The sequence below is a fragment of the Microcaecilia unicolor genome, chromosome 14 (genome assembly GCF_901765095.1).
Source record: "Microcaecilia unicolor chromosome 14, aMicUni1.1, whole genome shotgun sequence".
Taxonomy (NCBI): domain Eukaryota; kingdom Metazoa; phylum Chordata; class Amphibia; order Gymnophiona; family Siphonopidae; genus Microcaecilia; species Microcaecilia unicolor.
The window spans coordinates 40075490-40089583 of record NC_044044.1 but is presented as its reverse complement, the minus strand read 5'-3'; the positions used below and the strand labels follow the sequence as shown (position 1 = coordinate 40089583).

Below are 14094 nucleotides of genomic sequence, written 5' to 3'. Positions count from 1 at the left end.
CAACAATTTCTCGGTAAAGCCTAAGGCTTCAACAGTCCATCCGATCTCTAGGAGTTACCGCAACAGTCTGAAAATGACTGGAAACCACTCTAGCCTGATAATTGTACAATTTAAAGAAAACTGTATAAATGAGGTTTGAAGTGAGAATGACAATGAATTTCTAATGAATAAGCGACGAGGCCCCTCATCCTTTCGCTTTCTCTTAGACAAGGACGAGAGGGGGCTGGAAGGAACGGAGCGTAGCTTGTCACAAGCTACGAAAGGTCAGGGTCAAGCACCCGAAATCTGGCTATGTGCTCTTTCGGCTACTTCTTTCCTGAGATTCTGGATCTCTAAATAAATCTCCCACTGAAATAGGCCTCTGATCCTCTCAACCCATTCAAGAGTTACATTTTCTATCATGATGAAATACCCTCAGTTACAAAGATGTTCTGTATTGCAAGTGTGCAGGCATTTTGACTCTTTTTGATAATGTGAAGATTGAAACGCTGTTCGTTAAATGGAAAAGCCCAAATTAGCATTAATCATGGCACAAGTTCCGGCTGACATTCAAAATGATTTAACTGGCTGGAAATGGCTGACGACCGGTTAAATCGCTTCTTTGCGGTCATCTGGCCATTTTTAGCAGCACTTAACTGATTGTCTTTCATAAAAAATGACCTGTTAGTGTTGAATTCAAAAGTGGTTAACTCGTGCGCATTCCAGGGGCGGAGTCCAGTTAAATGCTGATATTCAGCCCCTCACCACATAAGGAAACCGTTTAAATTGGGTCCTATCTTTAAGCGGTTGGGATTATGCAATCAAGGGCTGAATATTGACTTAACCAGTTATGTGTTAGCTGGCTAAACCCCCTCCCCACAGATATTCAATGACAGGCAGGGCAGGCAGCAGACAGTAAAATACTCACTGCTGCTGGTAGAATATTGGGAGGGGGAGGGGTTATGTCTCCTTTCTCCTCCTCCTCCACCCTTGACCTTCAGGCGTATCCAATCAAACGCAGTTCACAGAACACAAGCTCTGTCATGGGATGAGACAGGTGGAAGGAGAAGGGCACCCACAGAAGGTGGAGGTGCACGCAATCCCAATGAGAGTCAGTCAAGCGGGAAGAAGGAGCAGGGTAAGCTGACTCTTTGCAAACAACAGGGGATGTTTTCTTGTTTCTGGTTATTGCGATAAACAAAGCTAATGTTGAAAGTCTAAAGTCGCACGATATACTTCTAGGGTCCGCCAAAGTGGTCCGAGTGAAGAATAAAAACATTATCCTATCAACCCATAAGACTCCTGAGGCAGATGCTTTGGCACCGAAACACAGCAGCTGTGTCGAATCATTTGGTATTTCTCAATAAAGATCTGGAATCGTCCATAGGTCTTCCTTGTTGTTTGGAAAGAGCCAGCTTACCCTGCTCCTTCTTCCCGCTTATCAGACGGGTGAAGGCAATTCTATAACTGGGAAGCCACATTTACACTTCTCTTGTGTACAGAATATTAGCTTCACATGTGTAAGGGTACGCTTACTCACGAAAACGCAGCCATGTGTAACTTCCACAGCATGTAAATACAAAGGGGGCGTACACAGGGGCAGGGCTCCCGCTTATGTGCCTCTCTGCCATATTTATGCACTGTTCTCTCCCTAAGCTGAGCAGGAGTCCTCCACCTACACTCCACCCAGTAGGGGGTGCTGTTTCAGTAGTGAAGGACAGGCAAGCTCTTCAGGACTCCAGGGAACCTGCCTGTCCCTAGTGATTGGAAACACAATAGTGAAGCACTGCCCCCCACTGGCAGCGATGGAGCTGGAGGACTCCCAGTACAATAATGTCAGTCTATGGCTGCACTGACCTGCTGTTACACTAGCATTGTATAGCAGAATTGGGGGGCCCAGATATCGTTACAGAATAGACTCCCACCTTGCATCCTCAGGTGCCTAAATGGAAGCACCCCATTGTAGAATTGCCCCCCCCCTTTCCAGTCCACAATGTAGGCTTGCCAAGTGGCCTCACTAGATCAAAATGGGCTGCTCCAAGGCAGGGACTACAAGTCCATGCATGCAGTGGGTGTAAAAGCAGGACTGGATCAACTTGTCCTGGGTAAAAAGGAGCTAGCAGGGAAGGTAGGGGTCTCTCAGTCACTTGCTTGCAGTCGAAATGCAATATGTAAGACCTTAGTTTGAATTTTGTTACTGCTGTGGCCGTTATCATTATTGGAGATTGACCAAATCCATGTTTGCACTCCGAGTGACTCAACTTGAGAGCGACAAGAGTTCCGCTTGGGCCACTCATTAAGAGAGAACTGAAAAACAGGAACAGACCTCGGCTCTTAGAAATGATGACTCGCTCTTTAAAATTTTAATACTCTTTGAAAATAACCTGTTGAACAGGAAAGGAGACAGATGCTGAGGACATGAAACGGATGGCTGTGTTTTCGCTAATGGATGAGCCCTCTTACGTACACAGAATAAATTATTTCATTAACAGTCATCACAACAGCACAATCAAGTTCTTAGCTCTACTTAAGCAGAAGGTTCCAATGCATCAGGACTATTTACTCATCCAGAAATGTTTACCACCTGCAGCATTTAAGCCCTTTTTATAGCAGCAAAGGTAAACCTTGGAGCCTGGGGAAGAGGAAATAGGGATTAGGGAAAAACCAGGAAGGAAAGAGGAAGAAGGAGTGGAAAGAGGTGGGACGTGAGAAGAAAAATCAAAGGTTTAACTGACCATAAGCTGAGTCTCCCGCACTGTTGTGATTTCCTGTAGCAGTCACAATGTCTGTGGAAACACACAAAAGAAATCGATCAAAAAGCGAAAATGGACAGAGAATTGTTCATCTATAAGCAGGGCTTTTTTTGAGGGGGTACTTGGGGGTACCGAGTACCGGCACCTTTTCCATTGTCTGCTAAAATTGACCCACGGACCCCAAGTCTTAATGAAAGAGCTCAGGCTCTACATACCAAGTCTGCCTTGTCATAGATTATGTGGCTATTGTGGGGTGGGTCTCTCAGTGATCACCCCACCCCTGAAGGGTGGCCTGGCATTTGAGTACCAGCACCTTTTCCATTGTCTGCTAAAATTGACCCATGTTCCCTGAGTTTTAATAAAAGCTCAGGCTCTACACACCAATTCCGCCTAGTCATAGATTCTGTGACTGGTTGCAGGGGGCCTGGCTATTATGGGGTGGGTCTCTCAGTGATCACCCCATTCCTGAAGAAGGGTGGCCTGGCCTTTGAGTACTGGTACCATTTCTATTGTCTGCTAAAATTGACCCATGATCCCCAAATTTTAATCAGAGAGCTCAGGCTCTACACACCAATTCTACCTTGTCATAGATTCTGTGACTGGCTGCAGGGGGCCTGGCTATTGTGGGGAGGGTCCCCCAGTAATCACCCCACCCCTGAAGGGTGATCTGGCATTTGAGTACCAGCACCTTTTCCATTGTCTGCTAAAATTGACCTATGGACCTCTAATGAAAGAGCTCAGGCTCTACACACCAATTCTGCCTTGTCATAGATTCTGTGACTGGTTGCAGGGGACCTGGGTCTCTCAGTGATCACCCCACCCCTGAAGGGTGATCTGGCATTTGAGTACCAGCACCTTTTCCATTGTCTGCTAAAATTGACCCACGGACCCCAAGTCTTAATGAAAGAGCTCAGGCTCTACATACCAAGTCTGCCTTGTCATAGATTATGTGGCTATTGTGGGGTGGGTCTCTCAGTGATCACCCCACCCCTGAAGGGTGGCCTGGCATTTGAGTACCAGCACCTTTTCCATTGTCTGCTAAAATTGACCCATGTTCCCCGAGTTTTAATAAAAGCTCAGGCTCTACACACCAATTCCGCCTAGTCATAGATTCTGTGACTGGTTGCAGGGGGCCTGGCTATTATGGGGTGGGTCTCTCAGTGATCACCCCATTCCTGAAGAAGGGTGGCCTGGCCTTTGAGTACTGGTACCATTTCTATTGTCTGCTAAAATTGACCCATGATCCCCAAATTTTAATCAGAGAGCTCAGGCTCTACACACCAATTCTACCTTGTCATAGATTCTGTGACTGGCTGCAGGGGGCCTGGCTATTGTGGGGAGGGTCCCCCAGTAATCACCCCACCCCTGAAGGGTGATCTGGCATTTGAGTACCAGCACCTTTTCCATTGTCTGCTAAAATTGACCTATGGACCTCTAATGAAAGAGCTCAGGCTCTACACACCAATTCTGCCTTGTCATAGATTCTGTGACTGGTTGCAGGGGACCTGGGTCTCTCAGTGATCACCCCACCCCTGAAGGGTGATCTGGCATTTGAGTACCAGCACCTTTTCCATTGTCTGCTAAAATTGACCCACGGACCCCAAGTCTTAATGAAAGAGCTCAGGCTCTACACACCAATTCTGCCTTGTCATAGATTCTGTGACTGGTTGCAGGGGGCCTGGCTATTGTGGGGTGGGTCCCTCAGTGATCACCCCACCCCTGAAGGGTGGTCTGGCATTTGAGTACCAGCACCTTTTCCATTGTCTGCTAAAATTGACCCATGGACCTCTAATGAAAGAGCTCAGGCTCTACACACCAATTCTGCCTTGTCATAGATTCTGTGACTGGTTGCAGGGGACCTGGGTCTCTCAGTGATCACCCCACCCCTGAAGGGTGGCCTGGCATTTGAGTACCAGCACCTTTTCCATTGTCTGCTAAAATTGACCCATGTTCCCCGAGTTTTAATAAAAGCTCAGGCTGTACACACCAATTCCGCCTAGTCATAGATTCTGTGACTGGTTGCAGGGGGCCTGGCTATTATGGGGTGGGTCTCTCAGTGATCACCCCATTCCTGAAGAAGGGTGGCCTGGCCTTTGAGTACTGGTACCGTTTCTATTGTCTGCTAAAATTGACCCATTCTGGATTAATTCCTCTTAGTTTCATTCTAATGGTTGTCCTCCTTTATATCTTAGAGGTTCCAAGGCACTTTAGATTTTTTTTTCCCTCTCCCTTTCTCCAGTTTTCTCCCTAAACCTTTGGATTTACTTTCTATTTAGTCAAAATTTCTTCCAGAATTTTCTAGAGAAGCGGGAGGGGTTCTCAGTTTCTATATATGCTGTCCATGGCTCCACACCATAATCGTAACTTCACTGTGCACCAGTCCCTTCTTCACATGCCCCCTATGGCAGAGAAGTATCTTCCAGGTAAGCTGAGCACATCAAGAAAATGCAGCCTTTTACACAAATGCTCAGCACACTACGAGAAAGAAGGTGTGATTTAGAATATGCAAGCCACACACAGCAGCATTTCATTCTGCCCATTTACGCACTAATCAGTCCCAGGTGTTGGTTGCGTGTACGCTGCTGGCTGATTACAAATATTTGCCAAGCTGGTACGAGATGAGTTCTACATGGGATATAGTTATGTGCATTCACAGACAGGATCGTTCGTATATGTGTATATCATATTTTACTCACCTTGGCAATTCCCCAGATGCTTCAACTGTTCAGTATCTTGCTCAAATCCGGTACTGTGAAAGCGTGAAAAATATCTGGTTATTATTTACTGTTTATAAAAGCTGCCCTGCACAGAACAGTCCAGTCAAAGAGCTATGATTTCTTGTGACCCATAAGCACACTCAGATTCTCTCACTCTCTGCCCCCTTCCTCACACACACAGCTGTGAAGTGGCCTCAAACCCCTCTTCCCTGCAGCCATTAAACTCCACCAGCACCAAGTTCATTAATGTCAGGATGAGGGCTGTTCACCTTTCAGCACTGCAAGTCCAGTCTCGATGATTGAATTGGCAGGTTGGAAGGTCTATTAGTCACTAGAAATGCCATTTTATTAAATCTGCCACAGTCTATCAGCTGGCAGACCCTGAAGTCTCCACACCTTCAGGACGTTTATTCCAACTACCAGCTCTCCACTCAGGGGCGGAGGCACGTGCTTAGCAAAATATCTGTGTACACAATTTTGTGATGGCATGACGCAAAGAAACGTTTCACGCAGAAGATAACGCTGCGTGTATCCACCTGTAGGACACTGGCATTCAGCATATTAAAATGAATGGTAATGAGGTCTATCCAGTCTGCCCACAGTGGTGTAGCTAGAAGGGGAGGGGGGGCACCAGGGGAGCGGCCGCTCCCCCAAATGGACCTGACAGCAATGGCGCCTATTTTTTACGTGATCTGTTGCATTTAAAACATGCACCGGCGCTGTCATCAGTCCACTCTCTGCTGCTCCCTCACCTTCAACCTGGCTACAGTTCCTCTCCCTCAGAGATCCTCCGTGCGTGTCCCAGGCTGTCTTGAATTCAGGTACGGCCCCTTGCCTCCACCACCTGCACCGTGGGGCTCTTCCACATATGCACCATCGTTTCCACATAGAAATATTTCCCTAGAACACCCCTGAGTTAATCCTCTTCATTTATTTTATCTTATTTCTGTAATACATTTATATCCCACACAACCCACAATGTTCTCAGTGGGTCTCAATTTAGAAGAACCCGGCCACCCAACCATTATGTGGAAACATCCAGCAGTGGATATTGTGCCAATCCATTTACTGATACTGTTTAACGTTATGCTGGTATTTTCAGGGTTTGCAGCTGAACACATCATTGCTCTGCTGAAAATTCCCATCTCGTTATCCGTTTAAGGTTTTGTGGTGGCTGTTCACCTGAATGTTGCCTCAATGATGTCTAATTATTCATTTTTACAAAATTGACTGGTATCGGGGTGATTGTAACTGTTAATTATCACAGTCTCAGAGGGGTGGCCAAGTAAATTGGAGGGGGGGAGGAGGGTCCAAGGCAGAAGAATTGCTTGGGTTGTGTAATATCCTTGTTTCAACCCCAAACACTTCTGCACTCTGTGCGTTAGACCACATGAGCACCCTAAAACTCATCCCAACCCCAGCACTCCAGAATGCCTCAACAGATCTTCAGGAGAGCTCAGCTTACCCAAGGTCAGCGCTGTAGTGTGTGCACACCCCCGATTTCAACCAGACACAGTACGGGTCCCGAGAGGCGAAACAATTCCTGCAAGAAACAGGGAAAACCGTGAGAGCAGTTGCAGTGTGGAGTACAAGTTCAGGCAAAGTTCAGCTGTGCCAGGCACCTACTGCCCGATGCTACCCCACAGCTGTGGAGAATGCGGGCCAGGGTGGCATCGGTTTCTCTCTCCCGTCTACTTCTACTCTGTGTATCTGGCCTCTTTGTGGGCGGTCATACCATTTATCAGACCACTGTTGGAATTACATGGGGGGGGGGGGGAGGTTGTACATAAGCTTTCAGGAAAAATCCACAATTCCAGGAATAACATGTATAGAATGTTTGTATGTTTGGGAAGCTTGCCAGGTGCCCTTGGCCTGGATTGGCCGCTGTCGTGGACAGGATGCTGTGCTCGATGAACCCTTGGTCTTTTCCCAGTGTGGCATTACTTATGTACTTATGTACATGTCTTATCTTTAATGCAAACTTTCATCTTTCCTCTGGCCTTGGGTTAAGGCTCTCCTGGAGCCCTTGAAGGGATGAGGAATGATACTATCATCAGGGTTGGGGAGTAGGCACTATGGATTTTTTTTGCATTTGAAGGTCTTTAGAGTCTCACTTTTTTTGAACTGGTTGGATGGGGGGGAGGGTGAGTAGAAAGGAAATACACTCCTCAACGTCATTTATCATTCTGTATCTTTGACAGAAGAGAGCTAGCAGTTTTGCACAAGACTTCACCTCTCCCTACTTCATGCCCCACCTCCCCACACTTACCGTTTACAGCTTCCATACGTGTCACAGCGGCTGAGGGGTATGTGGATCATGCAACTGGAAAAAGCTATAAAGAGGGCATGGCGGGCTTTATCCAGCTCCAGCCCCAGAACCTTCCGGTCTTCACTCTTCAGGCTGCACCTGTGATTACAGAGGTTAGTGGTTAGAAAAGAAACGAGCAAAGCTGCAGAGTATATTCAAAGGCCTCTGCCTCTCTTTAAACATATCACAGGAACCCTGAAAATAGATGATGTTCCTGCAAGGGGAACATTGATGCCAGTGAGTGCTCTGTCCATCATGGGCTTTGCTTTAAATAATGACTTTGAACATAGCATAACATTACAAAATACCTTTCGGTTCTCTGAGAATTACAAAAGATAAGTCTAGAAATGACCAAAGATTAACAACTTTACATTATGACAAAAAATAATATTCCCTTTAAAATTTACAATAAAGTCAATGACAAGGTAATAAACGACCGATAATCATTAATCTACAGAATTTATCACAAATTTCCTAAACAGGTATGTTTTACAAAACAGTTCTTTCCCGGAGCGCACTGCCTGTAAAATCGCTGTTTTATGTGCAAAATTGAGGGTCTTGGTGAATTCGCTTGCTTTATGCCCAACCGATGGGCCCGTTCAATTCTCAAGGGACCCAGTTCCGTCGGTAATTCCAACTCCTTATTCAGCCACGCCTCCAGGTATTTTTTCAGATCATTGTCCCCTTGGTTTTCTGGTATACCCACCAGCCTTAAATTATTTCTTCTGGATCTGTTTTCCAGATCCTCGAGTTTATCAGCGTAGGAGTCCACCAATTTTTGTAATTTCGTTTGAACCTCCTCGACTTTCACCATGCGGTCTTCCAGTTCGCCAGTCCTACGCTGGAAAGTCGCCATATCCTCTCCAATTTGTGTTAACTATATTGGAGAGAAAACTGGGCTCAGTAACAGCTAAGCTGGAAGCTCTTCATAATAATGTTTCCATGGCGGTTGTGACCTCTTCTACTATCTCAGCGGCCCATGCGGATCCCACTTGTGAGGCCGCTGGGCTCGCCGGAGCCGCCATCTTGTCATCCGTCAGTCTGCTTTTCTCCTTGTCTTTGTGTAAGTTCTTAGCAGCCATCACGGAAAAACTCAGTATTTAAAGTTGGTAGCTGCAGTCACTTTCCGGGATATTCAATGCTGATTCGGCTATGAGGGAGCAGGAGCGAAACAGCTAGCGTCCGCTCCTCTGCATAGCGTCACGTGACCCCCAACAGGTATGTTTTAATCACGCGACTAAAATACCTCTAATCTAAAGCAGAAAGCATGAAATTCAAAATAGTTAGCCAGCAGCTATTTTGAGAAGTGTACACAGTGCTACAAAAATAACTTTTAGTGGGATACTTTGTATCAATCCCCTATTAGTTTTTACCCCTGATGCAGCCTGAGGGCGAAACGTGGCCACGTTGGGTAACCGTTTTAATAAACACTTCCTTTTTAAATTCATTTTACCTGTTTTGCTTTTCTTTCACTTGGATCTGAGCAGATCAATTTGTGCCCTCTTGGCTATTTTATTACAAATTATAGAAAATATATGTTAAAGGCAGCCAACTCTGGAACGCCATACCAAGATACATCCGAACAACCACTGAACACCTACCTTTCCGAAAGTTGCTGAAAACTTACCTCTTCAAACAAGCCTATCCAAATGACCCAACGTAATTCGCGAACCACTCCTCTCCACCAATACCTTAATCCCTTCCACCACATCCCTTCCTATTGTCCTGCTCCACACAATTGCGCTATCTCTGTGATACTTTGCTACCAAACATTGTAAGCCGCACTGAACCTGCTATCGAGCGGGAAAGAGTGGGGTATAAATGCTACAAATAAATAAAATCACAGGACCGGTTCTAAATTGGTTTTAGGGATTTTTGAAGCAGCGCTCTTTTAAAATGGGAAATCATTTTTCAGAAAAGATGATTCATCCACGTGGGGTCCCTCAAGGCTCCCCATTATCACCATTACTTTTCAGTATTTCCCTACATTCGCTGAAACCAGACAGTGAGGAATGCAAAATACTGGACTTAGCCAAATAGTCCGACAATTGCATAGCCGCCAATCCCTCCATCAACTTGACAAAAAAATGGGAAGGAAGCCACTGGCCAACAACTACTAACTAAGGTCCCTGTTTACTAAGCTGCGCTGTAGGCGTGCTAGCAGTTTTAGCGCAGTAACGCTAGAGACACCCCTATATTCCTACAGGTGTCTCTATCATTCCTACAGGTGTCTCTAGCATTCATGCACACTAAGGTGTGCTGAAAAATGGCTTACGGTAGTTTAGGCGCAGGTTTTGGGCGCGCGCCGATCCATTTTTCAACGCGCCTGTAAAAAAGGCCTTTTTAAAATTTTTGCCAAAAATGGACGTGCGGCAAAATCAAAATTGCCACACATCCATTTTGGGTCTGAGACCTTAGCACCAGCCATTGACCTAGCGGTAAAGATTCTCGCGGTAACCGGGTGGTAATGACCTACACGCATCAAATGACATGGCGCGGGTCCCAAATAAAAATGGAATTACCACAAGATCCACGCGGTAGCTGTGTGGTAACTCCATTTTGGCATGTGTTCAGTGTGCATAGACGCTTACGCGGCTTAGGAAAAGGGCCCCTCAAAATGCTAGCGCACCTTAGTAAACTGGGTGCTAAGTCAGTGGCTTCTTTACAGTCCTTCACAACTGGGGTAATAACTTCCCCCAGCTCCGCTGGAAAAATCCCCCTAGACAATAATGACTGCAGTCAGAAAAATTCAGTTTTAAATTGCAAAGTGCTTGTTTTTAACACACAAGGGGGACAAGCATCTAAAAACACAAAATGAAGTTACATATTTCTTAGAAAGAGAATTAACACTAGACCATTGTAATGCAGCAAAATGTGATCAAATTCTGTCTACTGGGACTGATAGGGAAGTACTTATCAAGGAATCCCAACCCTATTGTCAAACTCATTTCTAATAGAAAGAATCTTTGAGCCAAAATGATCTGCTAGTTGAGAAGCTGAGGGATGTTTATCCTGACTCACATTTGCACAATCCCTGGTATCAGTAAGATCAGTGACCACAAAGCTACACCATGGGTCATCCCTCAGTATGATGATCCATGTTAGAGAAAGGCACGAGACCTTCTAGTACTATTGATTTAGTACAGATATGGTGGATCGGGATATCGTGGTGATGGTGGTGCTCGGTGTGCGCAGGAGGGATGGAGCTCTGTGTGTGCAGTGTTCTATTTGTGAGGGGACGGGGTGGTTCTCTGTGTGTGTTAGGATGGTGGTGGTGCTGCTCTGTGTTTACGGGGGGATGATGGTGCTCAATGAATGCAGACACTGCTGTTAGTCTTACTTGATAGGGTTGTAAACGTTGATCTCTTCCAGGAGCAAGGTCTCCATGGTGGAGTTCTCATCAGTCTTGGCAAGAACTTTCAGCACTTTCCCATCTTCGGAGCCCAGGAATAAGATGGTGTAGTTACCGTAGGGGCCGGCGGCTGTGTCTGCAGCTAGCTGCGTCAACTTGTACCTAGGAAGAAGCACAGCAGATGGTGCGCATTAGCGTCAGGGGAGGATGGGAAATCTCCACCATTACCCATCGACCCAGCTCTGCTTCCATTTCAACATCAGGACACTGAAGTGTATCAGGCGAGGAGAGCGAACTCTCAGCTATTGGTGGAGACAGAGAGGGGGACCAAAAACACAGCGAAAGAAACATGGCGAGAGGGAGGAATGGAGGTAGAGAAGGGGAGAGTGAAAGAGGAGGCGCAAGACAGGGAAAGAGGTCATGAAGAACTGAGCATAGGACTCGGCACAGTGGCTCAGTTCTCTTTCAAACAGCTAAAAAGAGAGGGTCGAAAAGTACACAAACTATAGCATCAAAGACAAAGCACAAAAGGCCTCCAGAACTGGAACGTGTTTCAGTGCTCACCAGCGTCTGCCTCAGGGGTCGAGATGAATATCTCTTATAATTCTTACAGTCCCAAACTGATTGTGCCAAATGCTTCGTATTAAGATATGAAAGACCGTCCCGTAGTCTTGGGTGAATCGTGCTGGACTCTTTCAATAAAGACTGTACCATCGTTCCAGTTCTGGAGGGTCTTTTGTTGCTCAGTCCTCTCTCAAGCACGTTTAATCCTTTGCTTTGCCAGAGGGATGGGGGCAAGACTGTCCCAAGCTGGAATCACACCCTGTGTGACACCTACTCTAGTGTCCTCACTGTGCCACAGCCAAGCAGAGGAAACAACGAATGTGGACTGTCTCTCGAGAGAGACAGTCCATGTTCATTCACACGGCCCTGTGGATGAGGGCATCCTTTCTTGTCTCCTCCTGAGGGATGCCATCGGAAGGCAAATAGGAATTCCAGTACCCCTGGACTCGGGAGGCCTGGAAGAGCTCTGTGCGGTCAGGGTACACAGCTCCGGTTTCTTTCTGCTCCTCACCTGCTGTTGGCCCTGGTAAACCACGGCTTTTCCATGATGGATGGCACAGCTTCATCCAACAGCGGGAAGGATTTGATGAACGTCAGCATCTCATCGGGGAACTCGCTGGACGTTTTGTAGGCAGCTGCCTTCCCAGATCCCGCACAGCTGCCTGGCCTGGAAGAGAGGGCATCGAATCAAAAACCTCTGTCTGTATGTCAGCAGCAGTCTGTCCGTAAGAATGACAGCGCTCCATCCACACAGCAAAGGGTAGAACAGCTCCATGCACTGAGGGATATCCCGGGTCAGGCCTAGATTAACCCCCACAGCCCATCTTGGGCCTTGTAAAGAAGACAACCTTTGGCTCTGTCCCTCCCCAGCAGCCCTGTCACACCACCTCTTTCACGTGACACGGAAGTCAGGACAGCTCCTGAGACGTGTGGATTCAAATTTAGCTTCCTCTCTCTGTGCCTCGGTTTCATCCAGTTATAAATGATTAATAACATCAATAACGGGGTAATATTCAGCCCATGGCGGTGAGTGGCTTGTAAGCTGAACACAGCCGCAGGCTGAGTGAATCTTGGATACTCTCATCCCCATCTTCGTATCTGCTCTGGCCCCTCAGCACATGGTAAGCTGTGCTGTAGAAAAAGCAGCAGCAACAAATCTATAATACTTAAAAGGTTCTATTGCACTGCTTATTAGGGTTTTTTAAATTGGTATTATGCTGACATCATATTATATTACATTACATTACACTTGGGATTATATCCCGCTAATTCCTACAACTGTAAAGCGGGTTACAAATGTCAAGAGAACCAGAACATACTCCTGGGATGTCAGATTAGTCACAGATAACAAATAAAAACTTTCTATTTTTCCTGAAGGAGAGGTATGATTGGTAAACAGAAAATTTCCCAACTACATCTCTCCATAAAGACGCTGCACGAACAGCTAAGGTTTTGTTAAAAACTGATAAATCTTTTCTTCCCCTTAATTGATGCAAAGGTTACAAAAAAAATATTAATACCATCTTTGAGAAGATACAAAACAGAAATGAGGAATCGAGGGCCCCTTTTACCAAGCTGCGGCAAATGTGGTAAAGGCAGTTAGCTTAGCGGAGTTTATAAAAGGTTTGGACGGCTTCCTAAAGGAAAACTCCATAGACCGTTATTAAATGGACTTGGGGAAAATCCACTATTTCTGGGATAAGCAGTATAAAATGTTTAGTACATTTTTGGGATCTTGCCGGGTATTTGTGACCTGGATTGGCCACTGTTGGAAACAGGATGCTGGGCTCGATGGACCTTTGGTCTTTCCCAGTATGGCAATGCTTATGTACTTATGTACTTAAAAGGGGGCCTACACTGGTGTCGGCATGTGCCCCCTTTTACCGCTTGTCCCTCTTCTGCATACCACCACACTCTCCTGATGCAGGAAAAGCAGGCTATCTGTCTCAAAAACCATTTCAACAATTGCAATCATCTAGCTTGTAAGCTTCTGAGGGTAGACACCCAGTCTGGAGTCCAATACGCAGATACTTCCAATCCTGTCCTGATTGGTTTTCTAAGTTTCAGCTCCGGATACGTAGCCTTGTATAGTAAAGGGGAAAGATTTCTGGACCACTTGAGTCTCATTCATTGAGGTTTTCAGTCAGCCATCGGGAGGCACAAAAACCTTTGAGGTGGAACTGAACCAGAAGGAAATGTATTGGTGCACTCTGGGAGACTCGCCTTACCTGGGTTTGGGCACCTTGTCCTCTGGAATCGGGGTCCAGGCAGACTCTGTGGTTTTCTGTTCCTTGAACCTGCCGTTAAAAACCTTCTCAATGTCGTCCATGTAGAAGACACAAACTCCTGAGCCTGTGATGCTGAGAATTATAAGGGAAGGGATTAATTTTCTCTTATAGACATGAAAGCTCAGAATTTGTC

General features: G+C 46.1%; 2 protein-coding genes across 4 annotated transcripts in view; one reads left to right on the top strand and one right to left on the bottom strand.

The window, feature by feature from the left end:
• TNFAIP8L2 (TNF alpha induced protein 8 like 2) overlaps positions 1-14094 on the top strand; it is a 359688-nt gene that overhangs the window by 60850 nt on the left and 284744 nt on the right. The window lies entirely within an intron of this gene.
• The window catches only part of SEMA6C (semaphorin 6C), a 118490-nt gene that overhangs the window by 24818 nt on the left and 79578 nt on the right, over positions 1-14094 (bottom strand). For 2 of the 3 annotated variants that reach the window (XM_030188436.1, XM_030188438.1), the window contains exons 11-17: positions 13902-14033; positions 12185-12340; positions 11098-11271; positions 7719-7856; positions 6915-6992; positions 5429-5481; positions 2715-2765 (exon numbers count right to left, since the gene is read on the bottom strand). In XM_030188436.1, coding sequence (XP_030044296.1) covers positions 2715-2765; positions 5429-5481; positions 6915-6992; positions 7719-7856; positions 11098-11271; positions 12185-12340; positions 13902-14033 — 782 coding nt within the window. Of the gene's footprint in view, positions 1-2476; positions 2612-2714; positions 2766-5428; positions 5482-6914; positions 6993-7718; positions 7857-11097; positions 11272-12184; positions 12341-13901; positions 14034-14094 lie in introns of those variants that run through there. The other variant, XM_030188439.1, reaches the window with a different exon arrangement.